At 43.5% G+C, this 21,988-nt stretch overlaps 2 protein-coding genes across 2 annotated transcripts; both read left to right on the top strand.

Moving 5' to 3' along the window:
• The first annotated feature begins 5,017 nt into the window (after nucleotides 1-5,017).
• Nucleotides 5,018-8,148, top strand: LOC129601163 (sequestosome-1-like). The gene is made up of 5 exons (XM_055499898.1): nucleotides 5,018-5,316; nucleotides 5,966-6,261; nucleotides 6,870-7,037; nucleotides 7,286-7,393; nucleotides 7,601-8,148. The coding sequence occupies exons 1-5, from the start codon at nucleotides 5,172-5,174 to the stop codon at nucleotides 7,937-7,939; spliced, it is 1,056 nt and encodes a 351-aa protein (XP_055355873.1). The 5' UTR covers nucleotides 5,018-5,171; the 3' UTR covers nucleotides 7,940-8,148.
• Nucleotides 8,149-8,442: 294 nt separating this feature from the next.
• Nucleotides 8,443-15,781, top strand: LOC129601155 (run domain Beclin-1-interacting and cysteine-rich domain-containing protein-like). Its single transcript, XM_055499888.1, has 8 exons — nucleotides 8,443-8,922; nucleotides 9,660-9,900; nucleotides 10,091-10,563; nucleotides 11,127-11,595; nucleotides 12,386-12,834; nucleotides 14,005-14,286; nucleotides 14,445-14,598; nucleotides 15,211-15,781. The coding sequence occupies exons 1-8, from the start codon at nucleotides 8,780-8,782 to the stop codon at nucleotides 15,445-15,447; spliced, it is 2,448 nt and encodes an 815-aa protein (XP_055355863.1). The 5' UTR covers nucleotides 8,443-8,779; the 3' UTR covers nucleotides 15,448-15,781.
• Nucleotides 15,782-21,988: the final 6,207 nt, after the last annotated feature.

Genomic DNA, 21,988 nt, shown 5'->3' with positions numbered 1-21,988 from the left:
AGGAACCCCCGTTACACTCCCCTCTTACCAAACTGAAAACAGAATGTTTTCAGAGAAAAACAAACAAAAAACATATACAAAAAAAATTAATGCTTGCAAAAACATTAGAGAAATCACGCTCAGATTTTTTTGGGGGTACAAAACGTAGATTTAGTGCGAAAACATTATTAGCAAAACAAGAATTAAATATGGCAGGTAACATCCAAAGCTTTCCACGTAGGACGTTAATTGTTGTATCCGTCCGGTAAAGTCAATCCATCCAACGCTGAAGAATGACCACTTGATCCAAACAGATAATTATGCAATATCCGGGTTCATGCTGGTCTTGGAAAAGGAAGTGTAATATCGATGTCCACGACGTCAGTATTACAGTAGGAGATCGTTACAAACTTCTGGTTCTGAAAATCTTGAACACACATTGACGCAACCCTACTTATGTTTACACATTTTTTTTCCGTAATTTTGAATTAATTCGCCAATTTCATTTAAGGATTTTATCGTTGAAAATTGCCGCAAATACAAAACTGAATATTCAAATAACACGAATCCAGAAACGCACCCTCCTGACAAAAAACCTTTCAGGCAATAAAGTGTATAACATTGTATGGCGTAATAACGCGAGAATGACACATGAATGTACAATAGCTGGAGCGAGATAAGAGACAATGCGGATGGGAGAGAGAGAGGACACGAGAACAACACTGCGTAAAGCGAGCGCATTACAATGGGAATGAAGCCGAGTGACGAGGGGCAAGACCGAGCTGTGAGAATCAGCAAAGCAGACAGGATGGTAGGGGCGAGACAGAGTCAGATAAACTGGTCAGCCGAGTTGAAGCGCAGTTGGTCTAGCTCCTTTTTAGAAATCTGTACTCAACTAAGGTGCTGTCTGTTTGTATGAAGTGATGCGAGGGGTATGGTTGGATACATGAGAAACGATGAGGGAGAGACAGGAGAAAGCTGGGAATTGCAGTCGCCTAATATCGGCGACGGGGAGAAAATGCTGGGAATGAGAGGACTTTGAAATTTTCTGTGAGGCTTAAACAGTGAGCTAAGGATAGGCGCCATAATTATGTGAATCTGTACAAAGAGTAGTGTACTCAGTGGGTGCACTTATGTTCGAAAATAAGTATTTTGTTTTTCGAATTTTGGAGAAATTTAATAAGGAATAAATAATTTATTTTTGTAATTTTTGCGAGAGGTTTGTATTTTATTCATCCACTGGTTAGGGCATTCCATCATAATTCGCGAAAAAATTTCGATGTATCAGAGCAACGGATAACCACTTCGACTACCAAACTGCAGACGGATAATTCAGATAATTAGGAGAAGACACAGTTAAAGGAAGGATAATTTACGTGTCTAGTGTGGACAGATATGCGCTAGAAGCAGTTTATTTTTGTTTAATTTATGTTAGATTACTGAAAATCATTTCCGCTTTTACACTATGACATATACATAAACTAGACAAGTACAAAAAACTTTAAAAAGCGAGTCGATAATGATACTGTTGCCAACTGCGGCATTATGAAAATTTATCCGCAGAGTCAAAGTCAAGTCCAAAACAATATCAGCGAAATACCCTCACACAATGCATGACTTCAGAACAAAACTTTATTATACCCGTACTATGGGAGGAACGTCCATCTTTCCAGTACCGCGATATGCGCACGAAATATACAATTTTTTTTTAAACAGCTTTTACGTTTTAATATAAATAAAATACTTACCTTTAGAAGCACTGTGCAGCAGCGATGATGGTAGACTACCAACAGGCGAGCTCGACCGGGGTAACACAAAGTTGCCAGAAATTATTTGCTGTTGTGCATAAGGCAAATGTTTTCAAAATTAGATAACTTTTTTAGCATTTGCTCATTGAAATCGTCAGATGTTTAGGGCTTAATTGATGGAATTTAACCAACAGGGACCGTTTATAGGCGCACCTGGATGACGACACGATTACAATAGAGACAGAGGGCACGGACAAGGGCAAGCGTTTATAGCTGTGGCCCGTCTATAGGATCTAGCATAAGATTACCACGCGACAAAACAAGGGTGGGCGTTTATAGCACGCACCCGTATATGAGCGAATATAAATAGGTTGATGCTCGTGCAAAGCCCTTTTTCATAAATTGTTGTTGATCTTCTTCAATTTCATTTTACGTGATTAGCGTTAATCAATTCAGCACAAATACTTACTTGAGCTGCCGTGGTATACAAGGGTGACCAAGCTGCGGCTTCTGTTCGACGAGATTATTAGTTAAATAAAAGAGCGCAAAATGTTTACCATACACTTTACAGTTTACACAACCATAAAATCGAACCATTCAGTTATTTTCTTCGTAGTCAGAACGAACATTCATAATTGTCCGTTGCCCAAAATCCATGCGCATATTGCCGTAGTAAAACATAACCGCACCAGTTAATGGGAATTTCGAAAAATAATATTTATGTTTTTGTGCCAAGTATGCCGTCATGTGTTGTGAACGCTGACATTTAAATTTATGATCTTGTTTTCCCTGGAATCGAAAAGCTTTAATTTATTTTTAACTTTTACTGGCAGTACATCTGGATTTTCACGATTTTATTCAAAATTTTATAATTTAAGTTGACATTAACGATCTCTGACTGCCCGAAACAAGACGACAACATCTGGCATTTTATGTCATTAGCCGAACCAGCGGCGAGAATTAATGATAAATAAGATTTAAGCGATACAGCACATATGCGATAACAGTTTAAATATATCCCAAAATCATTTCTGCACATGACATTGACATTAACGATTACCGTTACCATCGCGAGGCTTTTCACATCTGGCCATCATCAAACAAAAATTCAGCAAATCAGCGCTGTCAACCTCAAAAATTTTCTCTCATCTGCCCTCTCCTCAATAACAATAAATACTGCTGCAGCCTTCAAACTCAACGGGCAGGCATCACTAATTATTAAACGCAATACCCAATTACGAACAAATTTTCAAGAGCACAAAAGTTTACAAAACCTAAACAAATTTTCACGTACGAACGACAATTAGACCAGAAAAGTTAAATCTGCCATCTCGAATACGCCGATCGTGCACTACCGGTGACCTGAGGTTCTGCAGACCTAACCTGCTGCGCCTGAGATGATAATTTACCAGGTGTGTTAAAAGCCAGTTGCTGCGTCGTTGGCGGATGCTGTGCTACACCGAATGACATCGGATAACGCTCTTCAGAAGCTTGTTCTTCCTGTGCATACTGTGCCTGCGTAGAGTGGCCACCTCCAAACGGGCAAGCATACGAAAGATGATCATAGCTACCGCAATTAGAGCATCCATTAACCTGGCCTGGCGCATCTGTGAGTCGAAGGGATGACCGGTTCGCATTTCCCGTTAAGTAATTCTGAGAAAGATCGTAACTGCCCTCTGATTCGTTATTTTCCTGTAAACACTTTATTTGTTCAGCAAGATGCTTCAGTCTTTCATCCAAACCTTTCATAAGGTTATGAGCGACAATCTGTATCTGATTCGAGCTAGGCGCTGTCGGTTGGCTGTATAGCGACAAAAGATTTGACTGATCTGCAACATTATTGAACGCCTGATATGAAGAATTTTGATTCTGCATTGCGAGCTTGTATTTTTGCTTATCGGACACATCACGTAAACGATTGAAAAAATCGGCTACGGTTCTGGGGCTGTTAGTCACAAATGCCGGTTTAAATTCAAGGGGCAAGGCTTCGAAGAGACGAACTGTTTTTTTCTACTTCGGTAGCTGCGGGATTACTGGTTTCCACGTAATCAAGAACACGATGGACAAAAGTACGAAGATCTGTAAATGCTAATGTACGACAACCTTCATTCATATGATCAAGTTCGAAACGAGTTTTTCCGAAAGCTATTAAAAAATGAGATCGAAGGTCTGGCCATGTGATACCTGCTGGTTCTGCGGTATACCAGCGAAGAGCGTTGTTCCGCAAACAGAGCGCAAAATGTTGGATTCTATTAGCTGGTGTGAAGTTATTAGCAACGGCCATCGTCTCAAACTGCGTTAAAAAATCCTGAGCGTCTTCGTAAGAAAAACCACCAAACTTCGGTAAATCGCCCAATTCGAGAGATGTTATACGGGTAAGTGCAGCGGCATTTTGATTATTTAAAAAATTTAATAAATTCTGATGGGCGGTTGCGTTATCCTGAAGGCTTTGCTGTAAAGCGGCGTTCTGCTGTGCAGTAACGACATTAACGGTGTTAAGAATATTCTGCAGTGCTTGCGGGTCTAAAGCCATGATACTGACTTGCTGGTAATTAGTAATTATCAATTACAGTCAGCCTGTTAACTGCGTAAAGTTGACTTTGCAGTTATCAATTAAATTACTTCAAAAATGGCGCGTTATGGAATTCGAAAACAGCATTAGGTTGAAATCAGTTACAGCTGTTCTTTTTGGAAAAAAAAATTGGACGTGATACGTAAGGACTTACCTGTTGGCTGTTGGAACAGGGAGGCGGAGGGGTAGCGGTGGTAAAAGTTAAAAGGGCACTGAAACTGTCGACTTGGAAAAATTTCGTTCTCGGTATGCGACTCCAAGTATAACGGGCAACGGAACCGGCTGATACTGCTCGAAATATTGCTAACCCAACGACTGAAGATACCACAGGAAATACAACGCTATATATACAGAACCGCTCGTACAGGAACAGGAAATACAAGAGGCGGGACAACCAAGCACATACTCGTACATACTAATACATGAGACAGGAACCCCCGTTACATGTGGAAGATTCTAGAAAGCACAGACTTCGTGTGAGCAGTGAAGCCTTCGGTGCATTTCGGGTCATGCTTCGTAACGCTGACTCATCCATTTCGCAGCCATGAGGCTGACCGGCGCATTGAAGACGAACGTCCCTATTGGTTGCTGCAGAGCAATTTACCAATAAACGAGTTTGCGTCTGGAGAGCGGCCACTAGCAGCACTGACCGTATTTAAGCTCCGCCCCGCTTGCAGTCAATGAAGCCTTGTCACTGTGAATCGACAGAAACCACAACCATCAGCTGTTTCAACTTTTTCGTATAAAATGGCAGTTTCTTCAGGAACAATGTCAGTCTCACTTTGCAACGATCAGCGAAATCAACTTCATCCTTCTTATTCTTCACTGTTTAATTGGGAAGTTTTCTGTCGTTTACGGAAGTTACAGCCATCATGCCTCACGTGAAAGTCGTCTATGAATCCGAAGGCGAGATCCGCCGTTACTTGCTACCATCAGGAGCTGGAGCGTTCGAAGAGCTGCGCAGCAAGATCCGTGCTGTGCTTGGACCTAACGTCAGCTTCCGAATTTTTTGGAAAGGTAAGAAATAATTTCGCATCATAGTCCGGAAATTAAAAGTGACGGATTTATTCTTACAGTTGAATAATCAATTGAAATTTGTGATTTTTCGGGATCCATAAAAATAATGACTAAAATAAAATGGAAATTATTAGTTTATAGATTCTGTTGACTACTTTGTTTATTACGAAAATAAGTTCCATTTTGCTTAAAAGATTTTTAACGGTTAACCAGATTTTATAAAAAATAGCAAACAGCAAAAAAAACGAGTCAACGAAAAATTTAGACAAGGATTTTTGATTTATTAATACACTGCGATAGCTTTTTAACAGTAGAAATTCTTTTTAAATTCAGTTGATGATGGTTAATTCACATAATTGTAAAAAATGCAGCGATTGTTGAGAATTATGTTAAATAATAAAATAATGTGGGTAAATAAAAATATTTTGAGTTATGCAGCAGTTTTGAGTTTCAGATATTTCAGTAATCACTGTTGTTGTTTATTATGAAAATGTAATATTTTTTGGCAGTTTGAAAGTCTGCGATGCTGCGTAGCCGACTCCATTTGATTTCGGGAAATTTTCTAATTATTTTAGTATTTTATTTTTAATTTCCCCCCTCCAAAATCGGTTTTTGCCATGTCACTGTGATCATGCAATTCTCGATGCAGACGCGGAAGGTGATACGGTAGCGTGTGATTCCGATGTGGAACTGCAGGCCGCCACCGAAGCGGCGGCCACCACGGAGACACCTAGCGACGCGGTGAAACTGTACGTGCGCATCACCGGCACAACCACGCCGACGGCCAGCGCATCCACCGCCAGTATCCCCGACACGGATGCTGAAATGAAGGAAGGTGACGCCAAGGAGGACGCCGCTGCTCCGGATAACGCCGGCACGGCCAACGTCCATCGGGGCATCTACTGTGACGGCTGTCAAGGCCCGGTGGCGGGGATTCGCTATAAGGTTTGTGCTAAAACTTGTCCTAATGATCAACAAGTATACTGAAATAATTTTATTCCATTTGTAAATCGAAAAAACTATTGAAAGAATTTATTCGTTTCGTGATGCTCACCGTTAGTTATAATATTTGATTTTCTTTGATAGTCGTGATTATTACGATCTTACAATTTAATGAACGAAGTGTGTATCAAGCCAGAATTATTTAATTTTTTTTGAATTATATTGTCATTAAATTAGTCTAAATAAATGTATGGAAATGTAGTACTACTCTTGTTTTGCAATTGCACTTCTTTATTTTTCTTTTCAACTAAAAATGTTATGTTCCCGCATGTGAATGGTGTATTATATGGTTTATTTAGTACACGAGGTAGAACTTCGCTTGAAGCGGTGATTATCGTAGTGTATCGGGTCTAGTCTGCCTGATTTATTAGCAACTGAATCTCAGTATCTTTCGAATTAATAAACTTGTGTTGATGGTTCAAATCAGTGTCACTTTCGGATTTTGAAAATAATTGTCGGGTTCCTTTTTTTTCGTTAGTGAATATGCATCAGATAAGTACTGTCAACTTCCAATAGACCATGATTATTTACCGTAAATAATGTTTTTCTAGTGCAAAAAATGCGAAAATTACGATCTATGTGAAACATGCAAAGGGAAAAGCTTTCACGCTGAACACGAAATGGACGCCATTCCGTTTAAAGAAAACACCGGTCCCAAAGTGCATGTGGGTGTGGAATGCGATGGCTGCGAAGGGGAAGTGGCCGGAACGCGCTACAAGGTAACCCGTAGTCACGCTAAATCAGTTTGCAGGTTTGACTTTTCAGATTGCAGTTAACTTTTTTTTAAAACTGCATCAACTCAAACTAATTCAAAAAATAATGGCTACTCGTAGTTCCGCGTTGAACACTTGTTGCGTTTCTGTTTTAATAATTTTTTCGGAATTTCATGTATTTATATTTAACGTTTCGGGAACTCTCTGCAAAATAGCTGAGTGGATTTAGATGAAAATTGTTTTGTGTCTTTCAGTGCACGCAATGCTTTAACTACGATTTGTGTGAAACCTGCAAAGGAAAAGGCTTTCATGCTGAGCACGAAATGATCGCTGTCCAGGAACCCGAATTCCCACCGCACACAGTAAGTCAAAGCATTAAAGTAAATGTTAATCGATTTGTTGGTCTCCTGTCTAAATTATAAGTACGAAATAAAATGTAAATAAATTCGGTAAAATAAATGTCGAAGAATTTCGGGTCGTTGCCTATCCGTAACAGGATGCAGCATCAGCTTTGATTAACATTTTAGCTGCAGCAGAATTCAATAAAATAAATTTTTTTATTTTTCCAGTTCGGTTTCGGCTTTCCCTTTATGCCATGGAATCGACCGGCCGCCGGCGGTTGCCACCGCGGTCGCCGCGGGAACGGCGGCTGTGGACGCTTCCCGGGGATGCAGGGATTCGGGCGGCCCATGTGGCAGGGAATGGGCGGTGACGGGGGATTCACGTGTCAAGGACAGGCGGGACGCTGTGGCCGCGAATCCCGACAGGGACCGTTGACGCCGGAAGCCATGGACGAAGTGGCCCGCCAGCTGCAGGCCATGGGTATCCAGGCAGATGGGGGCATCCTCCGCGAGCTGATCGAGCAGTTCCATGGGGATATCGCCAAGATTATCGAAGCGATGAATTAATTCCTTTTTTTATTTTTATTTTACGATGACTGTCTTGTACATTTTTCGCATACAGATATCTCTCTATCTAAATTAGGTAACTGTGGAATTGTGTTATTACGCTAAAAAAAAGGTGCTGCTGATTGTCTTGAATTTGCAAATTACTCTATGATTTTTCGGAATTTTTCTAGAAATAATTATTATGAAATAAGTCGGAATAAAGACGATAAAAAATCATGAGGGGAAATGACGATTATTTTCACTCGCACACACAGCACATTACAGAACTGTAAATATTGTGATAGATCGATTAGGTAACATAATTCACAAGAATTTTCACAAGGCAGAATGCAAAAATGGGAATTTATCTGATAAAGCGGAACAGTCAGATAATGCGACAAAAGCACAACAACAACAGCCGCTGTGTGTTGAATGGGAGTCATCGTGCCAACCGCTATCGCGATAGCATTCACATGGGTGGCTGCCTGTCCAAGTGGCAAGTTAGCATTTTTCACGGCCACGGTTGAAGAAATTTCCTGTTTTGAATTTTTAAACCGGATTAAAGGATTTGTTCTGATTTGACTCTTTTCACTTGAGTCATTGAATTTCTAATGTGTTTTGGTTGATTTGAGTAGTGTTTACATTTTAGACAAATAGTTTATCCAATCCTTGAAAATGTTTAGTTGTATGCCTTCAAGCAGTCAGATCTTGCCTTGCTGAAGAGAAACGAGAAATCGTACGCACACCTATCGACACGTGATGCATTCCGATATCTGTACTTGGAAAGCTTCAGTTCCATGAATGATGTATTGATGTTGTTGTGATTTTGATCAGCAGCTGCGGCTGCATCGCTGCGTTAGTATGAGTTCTTCCATGGGGGCTTTTGAGCGCTCCTCATCGCCGCTCCATAGTGATATTATTCCGGTTCTGGATGAATCTCCTGATCGGTCTCTGAAATATGATGAGGATGACAATCTGCAGCGTGTTCTTGACAGCCTAGACTCGTAAGCACAGTTGTGAAAATTTGCATTATTCCTCTCTCAGTTTCTCGAACAAATTTGAATGGAATTATCATTTTAGTACTTACGGTAACTTACCATATTTAAAAGATAAAATCAGATTTATCATAGAATCATGTCCAGGATTTGATTTTCCTTTCTTTTATCAGGTCCCTTATTCCGTAATTTAATTTAAATACTTTTTTCATTTCCATATTTTGAATTTCTTCGTTACGGGTTCGGATTCCGTTAAACTGTTTATGTTTTAGTGCAATTTTAATTTTAATTCCATAATTTAATAGGTTGTTTTAAATAATTTAATTGTTTTAAATAATTTAATTTTAAAATTAATTAATTCTTATTTTTAAATCCTAGTTAATTCTATTCCCTATTTTAATTTAATTCCATAATTTAAGGATATGCCCCGCCAAATAATATGTACTTATTTTCGTTCTAAAATCAGTTTCGAATAAAAATCGACTTCCATAAAGTAAGGACAATTTAGACAAACTGGTATACGGTATTAAACCTATATAAATGGAAGATGTCGTAGTAAAGTGGCGTTGTGCGTCCGGATTCCAAGCCTTCGAACGTCGATTCCAACAAGTTCTTAACGATTGCAGATGTGCTCTGTAGTGTATATGATTGTGAGAATTAATATTTTGCTTTTTGTGGGAATTGATATTTTGCTGTGCTGGAACTTTCATACGGTCATACCGTACTATGGTGGCTGTATCTTGCAGGCAGGATTTGGTCGGACAACTGGAGGAAGCCTGTCGGGTTCTGCTGGAAATTGTCCCGTTCCTGCTACCCTCCGACGACGATACCGGCCTAACACCGCCGAACACCGCAGCGGATGTCGGCCAGACCCTGGCGGGTGGGGATGTGGCGCATCCCAACGACAACAGTCTGTTCCAGGAAGCGCTGGCGGTGGTTTGCGGCGATTTGGCCAATATTTTGCGGAACGGTTTAACTGATCCCACGGTGAGCTGGCGACGATGTGGGCGTTTGCATTCCTGCAACATTTATTCAGTAACATTTCTGTAATAATTTAAGTAATTTATATCGACTTTTTCCCTTATGTTCTGTGGTTTGATTTAGTTGTGATTAAATGAAATTTTAATTGTAATTTTTTAATTATTTTTAATTTATTCGAGGATTTGATTTTTCGCAGTGTACACCGTTGCTGCTGGAGTTGGATGCGATTTCCATCCCATCCCTTGCGAAACTCCCGGTCCCATCCGGAAATGATCCCGAAATCTCCCTTTCTCATCCTGCGGATGTCCTGCGCCGCAACGCTCTCTTCCACAGATTGATTACGGTACTGGCGACCGCCAGCGGGCACCGGCAGTTCGTGCAGAATTTTTTGGAAAATGACCAGTGTCTGCAGCGGCTGTACCAGCCGTTTGCTTTGCTGCGGCAGCCGAACGCCCGACAACGCATTAAAGCCGCAGTGAACGCCTTCGAGCCGTTTTATGCGAAGGACGACGCAGCAGCGGACAGTCGCGAGAAACGTGATACTCCCATGACGTCGGCGTTGTCGGTTTCGATAACCACGACGGCAGCGCCATCTCCGGTTCCGGGAGACGGCGTGCCAAAGGCGTCCAGGACGCCGGTGCTGACGCCGCCATCCCGTCTTGCTCCACGGTTAGTACTAAATGGAATTAAATGGAAATCATCGTTAATTTTACTCGTGCTGGGAATTATTTAATCGTATTTGCTTGAAAAATAATTTCTGAAAATTTAAGGCGTAATAAACTTCACTGGTTCAAAAAACTTGATGCAACAAAAGTATGGGCTTTTGAAAGAGTTTTCACATACCACGAGAAATCTGATAACAGCCAACGTAGCTACTAAGCAGGAATAAACTTACTTTATTGCCACTATACTACAATCTTGTCCTTTAGAAAAATTAACCCTAATTCGAAAACTGAGAAAGAAGTGGAAGACACTAAATGTCATGCGTTTTATTTTGATGACTTTGATTACTACAAAATTTTTAGTAGTGCACTGGTCTGTCTTTCGAGATCGATAATACTGTACTCGTTGTCCAAATATGCCAAGTTTTGCTAGGCTTCACGCATGGAATGTGATCAGTGAATAATATATAACCTACACTCAAAAAAACTTTTAATTAAACATTGCAAGCACGTACATGTATCATTCCGAAATTATGGTGGTTTTGAAATCATTGTATTCCTCTTCCGCAGAGGTTCCACCCCGGAACCCTCCCCCTCGCGCCTCACGGTGCCCCCGCGCCCCGTCACCCGTCTCAAACAGCACACCCGTTCCCGCTCCGATGGTCTCCCCTCGGCCTCCCTCCCTTCGCGCCCCTCCTCCTCCACCGCCTCCCCCCATCCCACCCTGCACCGCATGCGCTCCCACCATCTCCCGCGCACCGGCACCCTGGACGGCACCTACTCCTTCAGCCCGCCCACGGAGCCCGGGCAGTCCCTGCTCGGCTATCTGCAGTCGCAGGTGGACACGGAGACCTGCGCGGATCTGGAGCGGGAGAACGCCCACTTTCTCATCTCGGAGGCCGTCATCTGCGCCCTGGAACAGATGCACTATCAGCGTCGCCACGGCGGGAGTGATGGGAGTGGCGGGTCGTCGTCGGGGGTGGTGATCACCGGGAATGGGAGTGGCGGGAGTCCCGTGGGCAGTAGTGACCGGGAAGAGGTGCGTGAAGTGGAAATTTGTGCATTGTAATTGTACTTTCCCTCGGTTAAATATTAATTTATTAATAATTGAACAGTGTAGCAATTTAGCAATGCTGTCAAGTCGGTCGTGTATGCAGAATTAATGCTGAATTTGGATTTATGGCTGTTTACCATCGTTTTCAAATTTTTAGATTTTTTACGATATTGCGAATTTGTTCCTTATCGGTTTTTCGTTTTTTTCAGAACGTTTATGCTTATGTTTCTAGCACAGCACTAATAGTGGCATATTTTATTCTGATATTGGATAATTGGATTGTTGTTTATTTGACCGGAAAAGTGTTAAGGCTAGCACGCACTCTAGTGTTCTCTAGCTTTGCGAACATTCGTAGAACGGTGGCATAATCATTTGGGACCTCACGGTTACGGCTTTACAGATTACGAAAGTTATCCACAAATAGTTGCGAATCCTAAATTACTTTTTTTGTCCTGACAAAATTAGACGAAAAAATCATTTGGCTAAGCGGCAGCCAGTAAAGGTATCGCGTGTTGCTTTCGATCTTTGCCATTTTGAAATATTCATAGCTCCTTTTCTTCGGGCGAAACCAGCGTCTTGTCGCAAAATTTAGATTACTTTTTAGGTGTCTAATTAATAGCGCCAATCTTTTCGAAATTATTTTGTGCCTATTTGTGCTGCCGTTAGTTATAAATTATTATTTAATCAAAATCAGAAGGAGAATTTATTTCGCTAAGCTGTAACGAGTGGAAGTATCACATGCCGTTTTCGTTATTCGCCATTCTGAATTATGCAGATCTCCTTGTCGTCGGACGACGCCAGCGTGTCCGATCAGCCCAGCAGTCCATCGCTGAGCCAGTCCATTTTACGCAAGAACACCGTCAGCGCCGCCGGGCCCGCCCCCCTCCAGAACACCCACAGCGCCGAGGCCATCGCCATCTCGCTGCTGAAGCGCTTCCGCGAGAGCCAGATCCCCTCCGCCGCCGAGCTGGAGTGGTTGGTGGCCGAGGAGGACGTCCCGGAGGACAGCAGTAGCTTGCTGCCGTTGCCGCGCGGAGTGTGCGTGGTGCCGGCGGAAGCGCACTGCAGCCGCATCCGCGGGAATCTGGAATGGGCGCCGCTGCGGCCGCAGATTATCTACCATATTCAATCGCATGTCAATCTCAAGACGGCCCTCCTCAACCAGAAGGGTCGGTGTGCCGGGTGTGGCGGGCGGATGGATGCCGGGCAGCAGCAGCGGATGCGGTAGGTGTTGGGGTTTCTTTAGCACTGGTACGCGACAAGGATCCTTGATACGTAGCCATTAAATTCCGCGAACCTTCGTAGAACAATGGCTAATGATGTTTCGAACTCGGCATAAAACTGTTGTAAAATTACTTTAAAAAATCGAACGAAAAGTTGTCAAACAGATTTAAATTAATTTTTCCAATTAGAAACACTCGCTTGGTTGAGATTATTAGAAGGTTAGAATTTATAATAATTTGTCTGCGGTCCATTTTTCCGCATTAATGCCACTTGGACCTGTAAACTGCGATCTCGGCGCAATGATTTAACGTCTCTCGGAACGGGATGTTTTCCCCCGAATGCGGAAGATAAAACTGATAAAATTGCAATAGTAGAGGAGCAGTAGTTGCCGCTGTCTCGTATGCATCATCAAACTTATGTTTTCTGGTACTTAGTTTGTACTTTAACGTGATACTTATTAAAGGTCCTTAAATTGCAGTATCCATCGCTGTCTTTAACACCTATCGTAAACACTTGAAGGTTAATCTTGAACTTATTGTTAGTAAAGAGCGCAGTAAGGAGCATGAAAGATTGTGGTAATCAGCCAGAAAATAAATGACGACAAGACTTATAAATGCCTAATCGCAGTTTGTACTTGTGTATTATAATTATTGATGTACCTATGTGAGAATTTCGTAGAACGATGGCTCAGGGGAACTACCCGTCGTAGCGGCTTTATACAATGAATCCGATTTAGAAAACAATCGATTTAGAAAACAATTAATTGGCTCGGTACTTGTATTTGTATGTGTCGGGGATTTTTTAAAAAAGCGGCACGGAAAGCCACGGTATTGCGCTTGTTTTCTTGTTGTTATTTGTTGAGTATATTACTAAATTTGTGGAAAATACATATTCTCTTCCATTTGTAACAGTAAACTTTGCTGTTGATTTTCGTTGTTCAGTATTTTAACTGAAGCCTGCTACGTACTTGGATTTACATTGTATGAGAGGTCATGTGATATGGATGCGAATATTCGGAGAGTGATGGATACTGCCTGTCACGGGTATTGGTTTACTAATCGTTACGCCCAAGATAATTGTGAACATTCGGTAGTGGTAAACTTTAGACAAACCATTTTACGTTCCTTTTTTTCAGCATTACATATTTGTGAAATTATTGTTGATCTCTAGGTACTGCGAGTATACGGGGAAATATTTCTGCGTCTGCTGTCATGAATACAAAACCAGCATGATCCCGGCGCGTATCCTGCAGAAATGGGATTTCACCAAATACTACGTGAGTAACTTTGCGGCGGATTTCATCTCACGGATCTATCGGGATCCGTTGTTCGATGTCAACGACTGCAATGCCGGATTGTACAAAAAAAGCAAGGCACTGATGATCACGCGAGAACTGCGGGTGCAGCTAGTCCTGGCGAATCATTATGTGCGGACGTGCCATAATTCTCAAAGGTTGGTTCGCCGCGATCGAAAATGCGTTTATAAATTGGTAAATTACTTTGACTAAATAGATAAATTAAAAAATCATCGAATAATTAAATTTATTAATTCCGCTAATGATTTTTCGTATACTTTCTTTAGTAAAAATTGAAAATTTACACTGTTTGCAGTATAAAGGCGGAAATCGAGCAGCTGCCACGCGTCTTATCCGAGCAGGTGCACAGTTATTCCTTGGAGATGCTGGGTAGTGTGCGCGACTCCATTCTGCCCACATTTCTCCGCCCCATCACGGAACTGGCCATCGCGCATGTCACGTCGTGTGCTGTACGTTTCCGGCAACAAAACTGTGTTTTTTGTGTAATATCTCCAAACATAATTATTGGTCTTCGTTTACACGCGTCGGTACTGAACAGCCCTATGTCCAACAAGTTAACGTAGAACAGTGGCACTTTGGGATTAGCGCAGTACGATTCGCTAGCGCCTTTTGAAAGTTAACAAAGTTGGCAAAATTGTATTTAATGTAGTTTTTTTCAAGCTTCCCCATTGAATGAAATTTTAAGAATACCTACAGTTACAACCATAAGCATCTATAGCTGAGTATAGCAACAAGGAAGGGTTATTTCAATAGAAGTATGCAATACTGAATTAAACCAGGATTAACCACTTCAAAAGCTGATGATAAGTCGATAATTCTTTCTTAGATATCATTACTAATGCTTCGTGCAATGGCGATAATTTTTGGCAAGAATTAGCGAGAATTACCGACGGTTTTCTAACGCTTCTACGTTTTGTATGGCTTTATTTTTGCTTCATAGATTCTGCTAATTTTGGTCCTTATTTTGTTTATATTATAAAGACAAATGCGTTTTCTCAGTTGTTGTTTACATTGTTGCGATTGTTGGTTGTGACTTATGAGTGATTATCCACTGTTCTCAGGAGTGTGGCGCACGGGGCTTCATCTGTGAATTCTGCCGGGATGAGCGGCCCATCTTCCCCTTCCAGCTGACGACGGTGTACCAGTGCGGCAGCTGCGGCGATTGCTTCCATGCCAAGTGTATGCGCCAACGGCCCTGTCCGCGCTGTGTCCGCTTACAGGCCCGTCGTGCCATCCGCGAACGCCAGACCTCCGTTAACGCCGCACCGGGGCCCGTGCTTCCGCTTCCTGCTTCTTAAGCTGTGATGTTTATACTTCTCTGTGTAAAAGCTAAATTATTCTGTATTTATACCCTTCACGTGGGGAGTTGTAGTGCTACTGCGCTTTCGATACGATGACGTTCCGATACTGTACTCGCTGACAGTGAAGCTGCCGACATAAAATTGAAGCTTGTTCAAATGCTGTTGTGAAGAATGTTTGCGCAGCTGAAGATTGCAGTTCCCGATGGCGCATTTGCAGACAAATTGTTAGGTGTGATGATGTGCATCGTTTATTGTTACGCATCTGTTTCTGGAAAAATAGAGTTTGGTTCTGCACGGAAAAACCGTAAATTGATAAGAGTGCCAGTGCCGACTGGGGTTCCCCGTGTGTACAGACTCTGTATTAGTGGCACGGTACTACACAGTTAAGTTCAGTACCACCGGCTTCTCGCACCACGAAACCGCGTTGCAGAACTAATAGTACAGTTACTACAGTATAAAATTAATAGAGTCCTGAATAGTACCGGTACTGTAAATCTTAAGGTTGGTCAGGTACATGTACACTTGTGTCCCTCCTGTCGTGCCCTCTCCTTACGGGAGTTATTATGTAGTACGTTTATCCCCTACATGTCTTCCTATTGGCCGGCGTAGCCGCCGGAGCTGTTACGTAATCACTCGCTGTTATTCACGGCCTATAAAAGCCGGGCATTCTCTGTTATAGAGTCAGTTGCATTTTCTGATCTTTTGCTTTTGTTATTAAATTTGATCTGGAAAGTGCGGCTCTCTCGTTTCGTTTAGTAGCAGCAAGTAGTTTTGCTGGTCATCAGCTTCCTAGGCTAGGAAGTAGCCATTCTTCCCCCCTAGTAGAGCGGCACTGGCAGCTCCCTCCGACTTGGAAGTAGCCAATCTTCCCCTCGGACAGAGTGAGAGTGTTGCATAGCTTGTGACAAGTGGCGCTCCTTAAAAGAACTTCCACCTATTGTTTTACCGGTACAACGGCAGTGTTCATCGGACATCCAGCGACATTCTGCCGTCGTGTGAGTACCCTGATTACCATCCAAGCCTATCTGGATGCACCAGCCAAGCGACCCTGTGGAACATCAGCAGCCGCTAACTAACCGTCAGAAAGCCGAAGTTGCCAGACGGAGGAACAACCGTGCTGTGTATCCATTGCCACCTGAATATTTTCACCCACCCGAGGTGGTAAGTCAACCTGAACGTTCTTCCGACTGCTCGGAATCCTTAAATTCACTTCCTTCGGAAGTTCTTAATTTAATATCAGAATACGATTCTGATACTCTCGCCGACGCCATGTCGAACGGTAGCGATAATAACGTCGATAATGTGGTACCAGCTTCTGGCGATAGCCAGGATGATCAATCAAGGAACGATCCTATATTAAGATTGGTCGATGAACTGCAAAAGCAGAGACGTGATAGTAACAGGACTGAATGTAAAACCGCTGAAAAGCTGGATCTCCTTAACCAGGCCAACTGGAAAACTAGCGACCGGTTAGATCATTTCATTAGCAGCAATGTGGAGACTAACCGGAAACTGGACAGAATTATCGATGCGCTCGATGTACTTGCCACCCGGCGAGACTCACCGTTGTCAGAAAATCGCGACCGACACCGGGAAGATCGTGGAGGTTTCCAGGGGGAACCAGAGCAAAATCGAACCCGCTCGCCGGCAGATCTGCGCACGGCTCGCAATCCCTTCTGCTCAGCAAGCAGTGATGACGTAGATGCGCGAGAAACGGTAGTATACTCGTATGATCGAGACAATGTGTTACGTGGTAATATTGGTTCGAATTTTACTGCAGCACAGCAGAAGAGCCAATCACGTAATCCCGCTGTTTCTTTTCGCATTAATGCGGACAATAGCAGGCAGTTCAAGCCAGAATCGAATCTGCGCTCTAAGCAGTATGATGACGTATATGACTGCTCGTCGCAGTATGGCAAACACCCGTTTGAACTGCCACACGTTGCCCGTATGGATCGGAATAGCAACGCGATGCAGTCTCAGGCAACCGCCCACGAGCGGATGTTCCAGCGCACGGGCGCATTACTCGGTCGAACCGATCATTCGGGTACTCATACTCGTAGTATGCAGTACTGTGCATCAGTCAGTCAACCGGATCACTCCGGTCGCGGTAACAATTCGGCATTCCTTCCACGCGGAAGCTGCCGTGATGACTCTGACACAGAGGTGGATGTTGACGAAGATCGCGACTGTAGTCGACGACCGAGGGAGGATGGACGACGTCAACCGAACGGTGTCCATGTTCGGGCTGCAGCAACTGCAGGACTCGTACCCAACCAAATGGTTGATAATCCATACGGAATACTGCAAACGCAGCCTAAATGTATAACTAAAATCCCTGAATTTAAGGGTGACAAGAATGAGCGAGTGGAAAATTTCATCACTCGCTACGAAGAAGTAGCTTCCATTTACCAATGGACTGACGCCCTGATGGTGGCAGGCCTAGTGTCAGCTCTGAAAAGCAGGGCGGCTGACTTCTATGACCATGTGCGCCGTCAGTATCCGACAAACTGTCATGGGTACAGTGGAAACTGAAGCTCATGGAAAAGTTCTATGAGCACGATCGCGAAACTGTGGCAGCACAGACATTAACTTCGCGATATTACGATCCTAAAAAGGAGTCTATTGAAGACTATTATCAGTCTGTAATGGACTTGATTACTGACAGTGGGTCAGCATTGGCACCGGCGATGCAGGTACATTTCCTGATAAACGGCTTGCGCCGCGTCCCGGACCTGTTTGATCGTGTTGGTGTAAGCCAGCCGCAAACGCCGGCAAGTTTTCTGATCCAGGCACGCAATTGTCAGCGTATCCTGGCAATGCGCAACAGCGATGCCCAACACGGGATCAGTGTTGCAGTGCCTGTATTCAACCCTGGCTCCCGCCAGTCTGGCGGCAGACGTAATTCGTTTACCGAGAGGAGACAGGATGATTGCGAAACATCTGAAATTTCTCAGCATGCGAGCGAAGCTAATAAGCGGTCGAGCGAAGCGAGCAAATCTCCGCCCAGGGCGGCTGTACCGCATAATGTAACCTGCTTTACTTGCGGCAAGCAAGGTCATTACAGTCCTGACTGTCAGTACTATCGAGCGGATCCAGCAACTCTTCCGCAGGAAGTTAAAGACTTTCAGGCACAACGCCGTCCCAGACGATCATCAGACCGTGATAGTGCTGGCGGATCTCGTTCGTCCAGCGCCAGTGGTTCAAATAACACCGGCCGCCCGTAAATGGAGGACATACGGCCGCGGCATCAGAAATCCCTCCAAAACCACCAGATATTTCCCTACCGGATGTGAATATTCGAAGCGGAGACACTACCGTTCAAGCACAGAAAGGTACCGTAGTAGATGACGGAAACTCACTTAGTGAGAAAGCACCCAAGATTGTTAAAAGCGTTAGAGTGCCCGTTCTTATAAACAGTATTTCGGTCTCCGCTTTGCTTGATACGGCAGCTGATACATCTCTCATTTCACGAGAGTTCTGTGATGAGCACAGTGTTAACTACGTATACTGTACTTTACCAGTAAACTCTAACAGAGTACTAATGCGCGGTATTACTGGTAACTGCAAGTCTCTCTCGATGTATACGAGTATATCTGTACGTCTCGTGGATTTGTCCCACGACGTATTCGTAACCGAAATGCAGAACGAGTTAATACTCGGTTGGGACTTTATATCCCGTTAATTACCGGTTATAACCCCACTTGCTTGGATGTTCTAAAATCTGTAATACTACAGAACGAGCTAGACAGTAACATTTTTAGTTTTGACATTTACTGGAAAACACCACTTAAGTGGACAGATACCGCATCAGCGGCATTTGTACAGCAGGTACAATCTGTACAGCATCTCCATAACTCCGGAGTAACGGTGATACCACCAGTGAGCAACGGCGCATATGCCGCAGTGTACTTGCATCAATTACCGGATACAGCAGATGCAGACATATTAGTAGCTGCATTGCGTACATTACCGGTTATTATGTGTACCGACGCTACTGTTATTCCTAACAGTTACACTAATCTGCAGTCTAGAGACGGCACGTTTAATAAAAAGCGTGTTACCTTTGCAGTAGCTGAACCAGCGGAAGCTGAAATCAATTTACTCAAAACTGAGTTTGATCTTGATTGTCAAGAGTATGTGGAAACTGGAACTTCTCGGGATCGAGTCAATATATACAGTACCGAAACTGTACGAGTACCACCGATGAGTGCTGTAGTAATACAGTGTAAGCCTCGTACTAAAATTAAGAAGGCAAGAATGGTAGTATTTCCTAACCGGCACACGCTGCAGCGAAGCAAGACGATAATACCGAATTCGGTAGTAACGGTGTCTGATAACCGCACCAGTTTATTTGTAATGAATCCTTCGAAATATCCGAAGATTATTCGTAAAGGGTCAAATCTTGGCACAGCCGAGCCGTACGAAGAACTACCAGATCCAGTTCAAGTGTACGAAACCGGTGTACGACATTACTCCGATAAGGAGAACGCTGAATTAGAAGATATCCTTAAAACTGTTAATATAAATCCGGAACTCAGCGATGAGCAGCGCAACCGTATATTGGCTATACTACGCGATAATCGCGATATCTTTCCTACGAAAGACCGGCCGTACGGCTTTACTAACTTTAGTGCGCACTCCATCGATACCGGAGACTCGAAACCGTTTAAATCGACTCCGCGTCGTACTTCCTGGCAGGGGCGAAAACTCATTTAGGATGAGGTGCAGAAAATGCTCGACAAGGGCATAATTAAAAAGTCAAACTCCCCTTGGAGTTCCCCTGTGGTGATTGTACATAAACCGGGTAACCGGGGTGTTCGATTTTGCATTGATTTTAAAATGCTAAATTCTCTAACGAGAAAGAACGTGTATCCACTTCCGTTACCAGAGGACCTGCTAGAAGCAGTCGGTAACAGCGAATGGTACACTGGTCTTGACTGTTATTCGGGATTTTGGCAAATCCCGGTCTCCGAGGCGGATCAGCCCAAAACGGCATTCGTCACCCAAGACGGGTTGTACGAATTCTTAAGAATGCCGTTTGGGCTGTGTAACGCCCCGGCGACATTCCAGTTAACAATGGATACCATTCTTGGTGCACTCAAGTGGACGATGTGCTTAGTGTACATCGACGATATCATCGTTTTTGCACTCACGTTTGATGAGCATTGTAACCGCCTTCATCGGGTGTTAGCTACTTTCCGCGAGGCGGGCCTAACTATTCAACCGGCTAAGTGTACTTTCGCTTACCGCGAAATGAAATTTCTGGGTCATATAATTGACCGAAATGGTATTTGGACAGACCCAGAAAAGATTAGAGCACTCCAGGATTTTCCTGTTCCCAAAACAGCTACGGACGTTAAGTCGTTTCTCGGCCTAGCAAGTTATTACCGGAAGTTCATTGCCGGTTTTGCACATATAGCTGAGCCATTGTATTCGCTCACCAAGAAAGACACTGATGTTAAATCAGCATGGTCTGAACAACAGGAGCGTAGCTTCCACCGTTTGAAAACGGCGTTAACAACGGCGCCGCTGCTGGCCCGGTTTGATCCGGAAAAAGCGACGGTAATTGAATGTGATGCGTGCGGCTACGGCAGTGGCGCTATACTCTCACAAGAGGGACATATAGTCGCATATGCAAGCCGGACACTCTCTAAGGAAGAGAAAAAATACCCGATAACTGAGCTTGAATGCTTAGCGGTTGTATTTGCCGTATCAAAATTCCGGCATTATGTCGAATTCACCAGTTTCGTGGTTCGGACAGATCACCAAGCTTTGACCAGCCTTTTGAAGGCGCGTGGTACAAACGCCCGGTGCGTCCGGTGGTCACTTATGCTGAGTGCCCTCGATATGAAAATCGAGTATCGTAAAGCATGCCTTCATGGCAATGTAGACTGCTTAAGCAGATTTCCGGTTGACCAATCGTTTGAAAACGAAGAAATCGATTTACCGCAGGAGTCTGACAGTCTGCAATCATTCGCACTTAGCTGTGCTCGGGTATCAGTAATGGCAGCTACATCCGTCGAACAAGACGAAATAGACGTAGCTGATACTGAATATCTCCGATTAGAACAGGAGAAAGACGATAGTCTTACTCGTATTATACGAGATATGAAAGATGAAGCCTCCCCGAACAACAAGTGGTATAACGCTGAATACTGTTTGAAAAACAGCGTACTGTATAGATACAGAAGATATTTGACCGAAAAACACCTGTGCTTTGTTGTTCCTCGCCAGATGCGAGAAGACATTTTAAAGGCTTGTCATGACTTACCCGTGACCGCTCATATGGGCTTCCGCAAAACGTGGGATTTAGTGGTAACTCGGTTTTGGTGGCCCGGCATGCACGCTTACGTAAAGCGCTACGTCCAGTCGTGTGACCAGTGCCAAGCACGTAAAGTGCCACACTCCAAAACCGCCGGCACGATGCAGTTCATGCCGGTGCCCCCTCCGTTTCATACGGTAGCAATAGATATTCTGGGGCCGTTCCCAGTTACTGAACGAGGTAATAAGTACATAGTAGTACTTATTGACCATT

The sequence above is a fragment of the Paramacrobiotus metropolitanus genome, unplaced genomic scaffold, assembly GCF_019649055.1.
Source record: "Paramacrobiotus metropolitanus isolate TYO unplaced genomic scaffold, Prichtersi_v1.0 Parri_scaffold0000216, whole genome shotgun sequence".
NCBI classification, from domain to species: Eukaryota; Metazoa; Tardigrada; class Eutardigrada; order Parachela; family Macrobiotidae; genus Paramacrobiotus; species Paramacrobiotus metropolitanus.
This window is presented reverse-complemented; position numbering and strand designations above follow the sequence as displayed.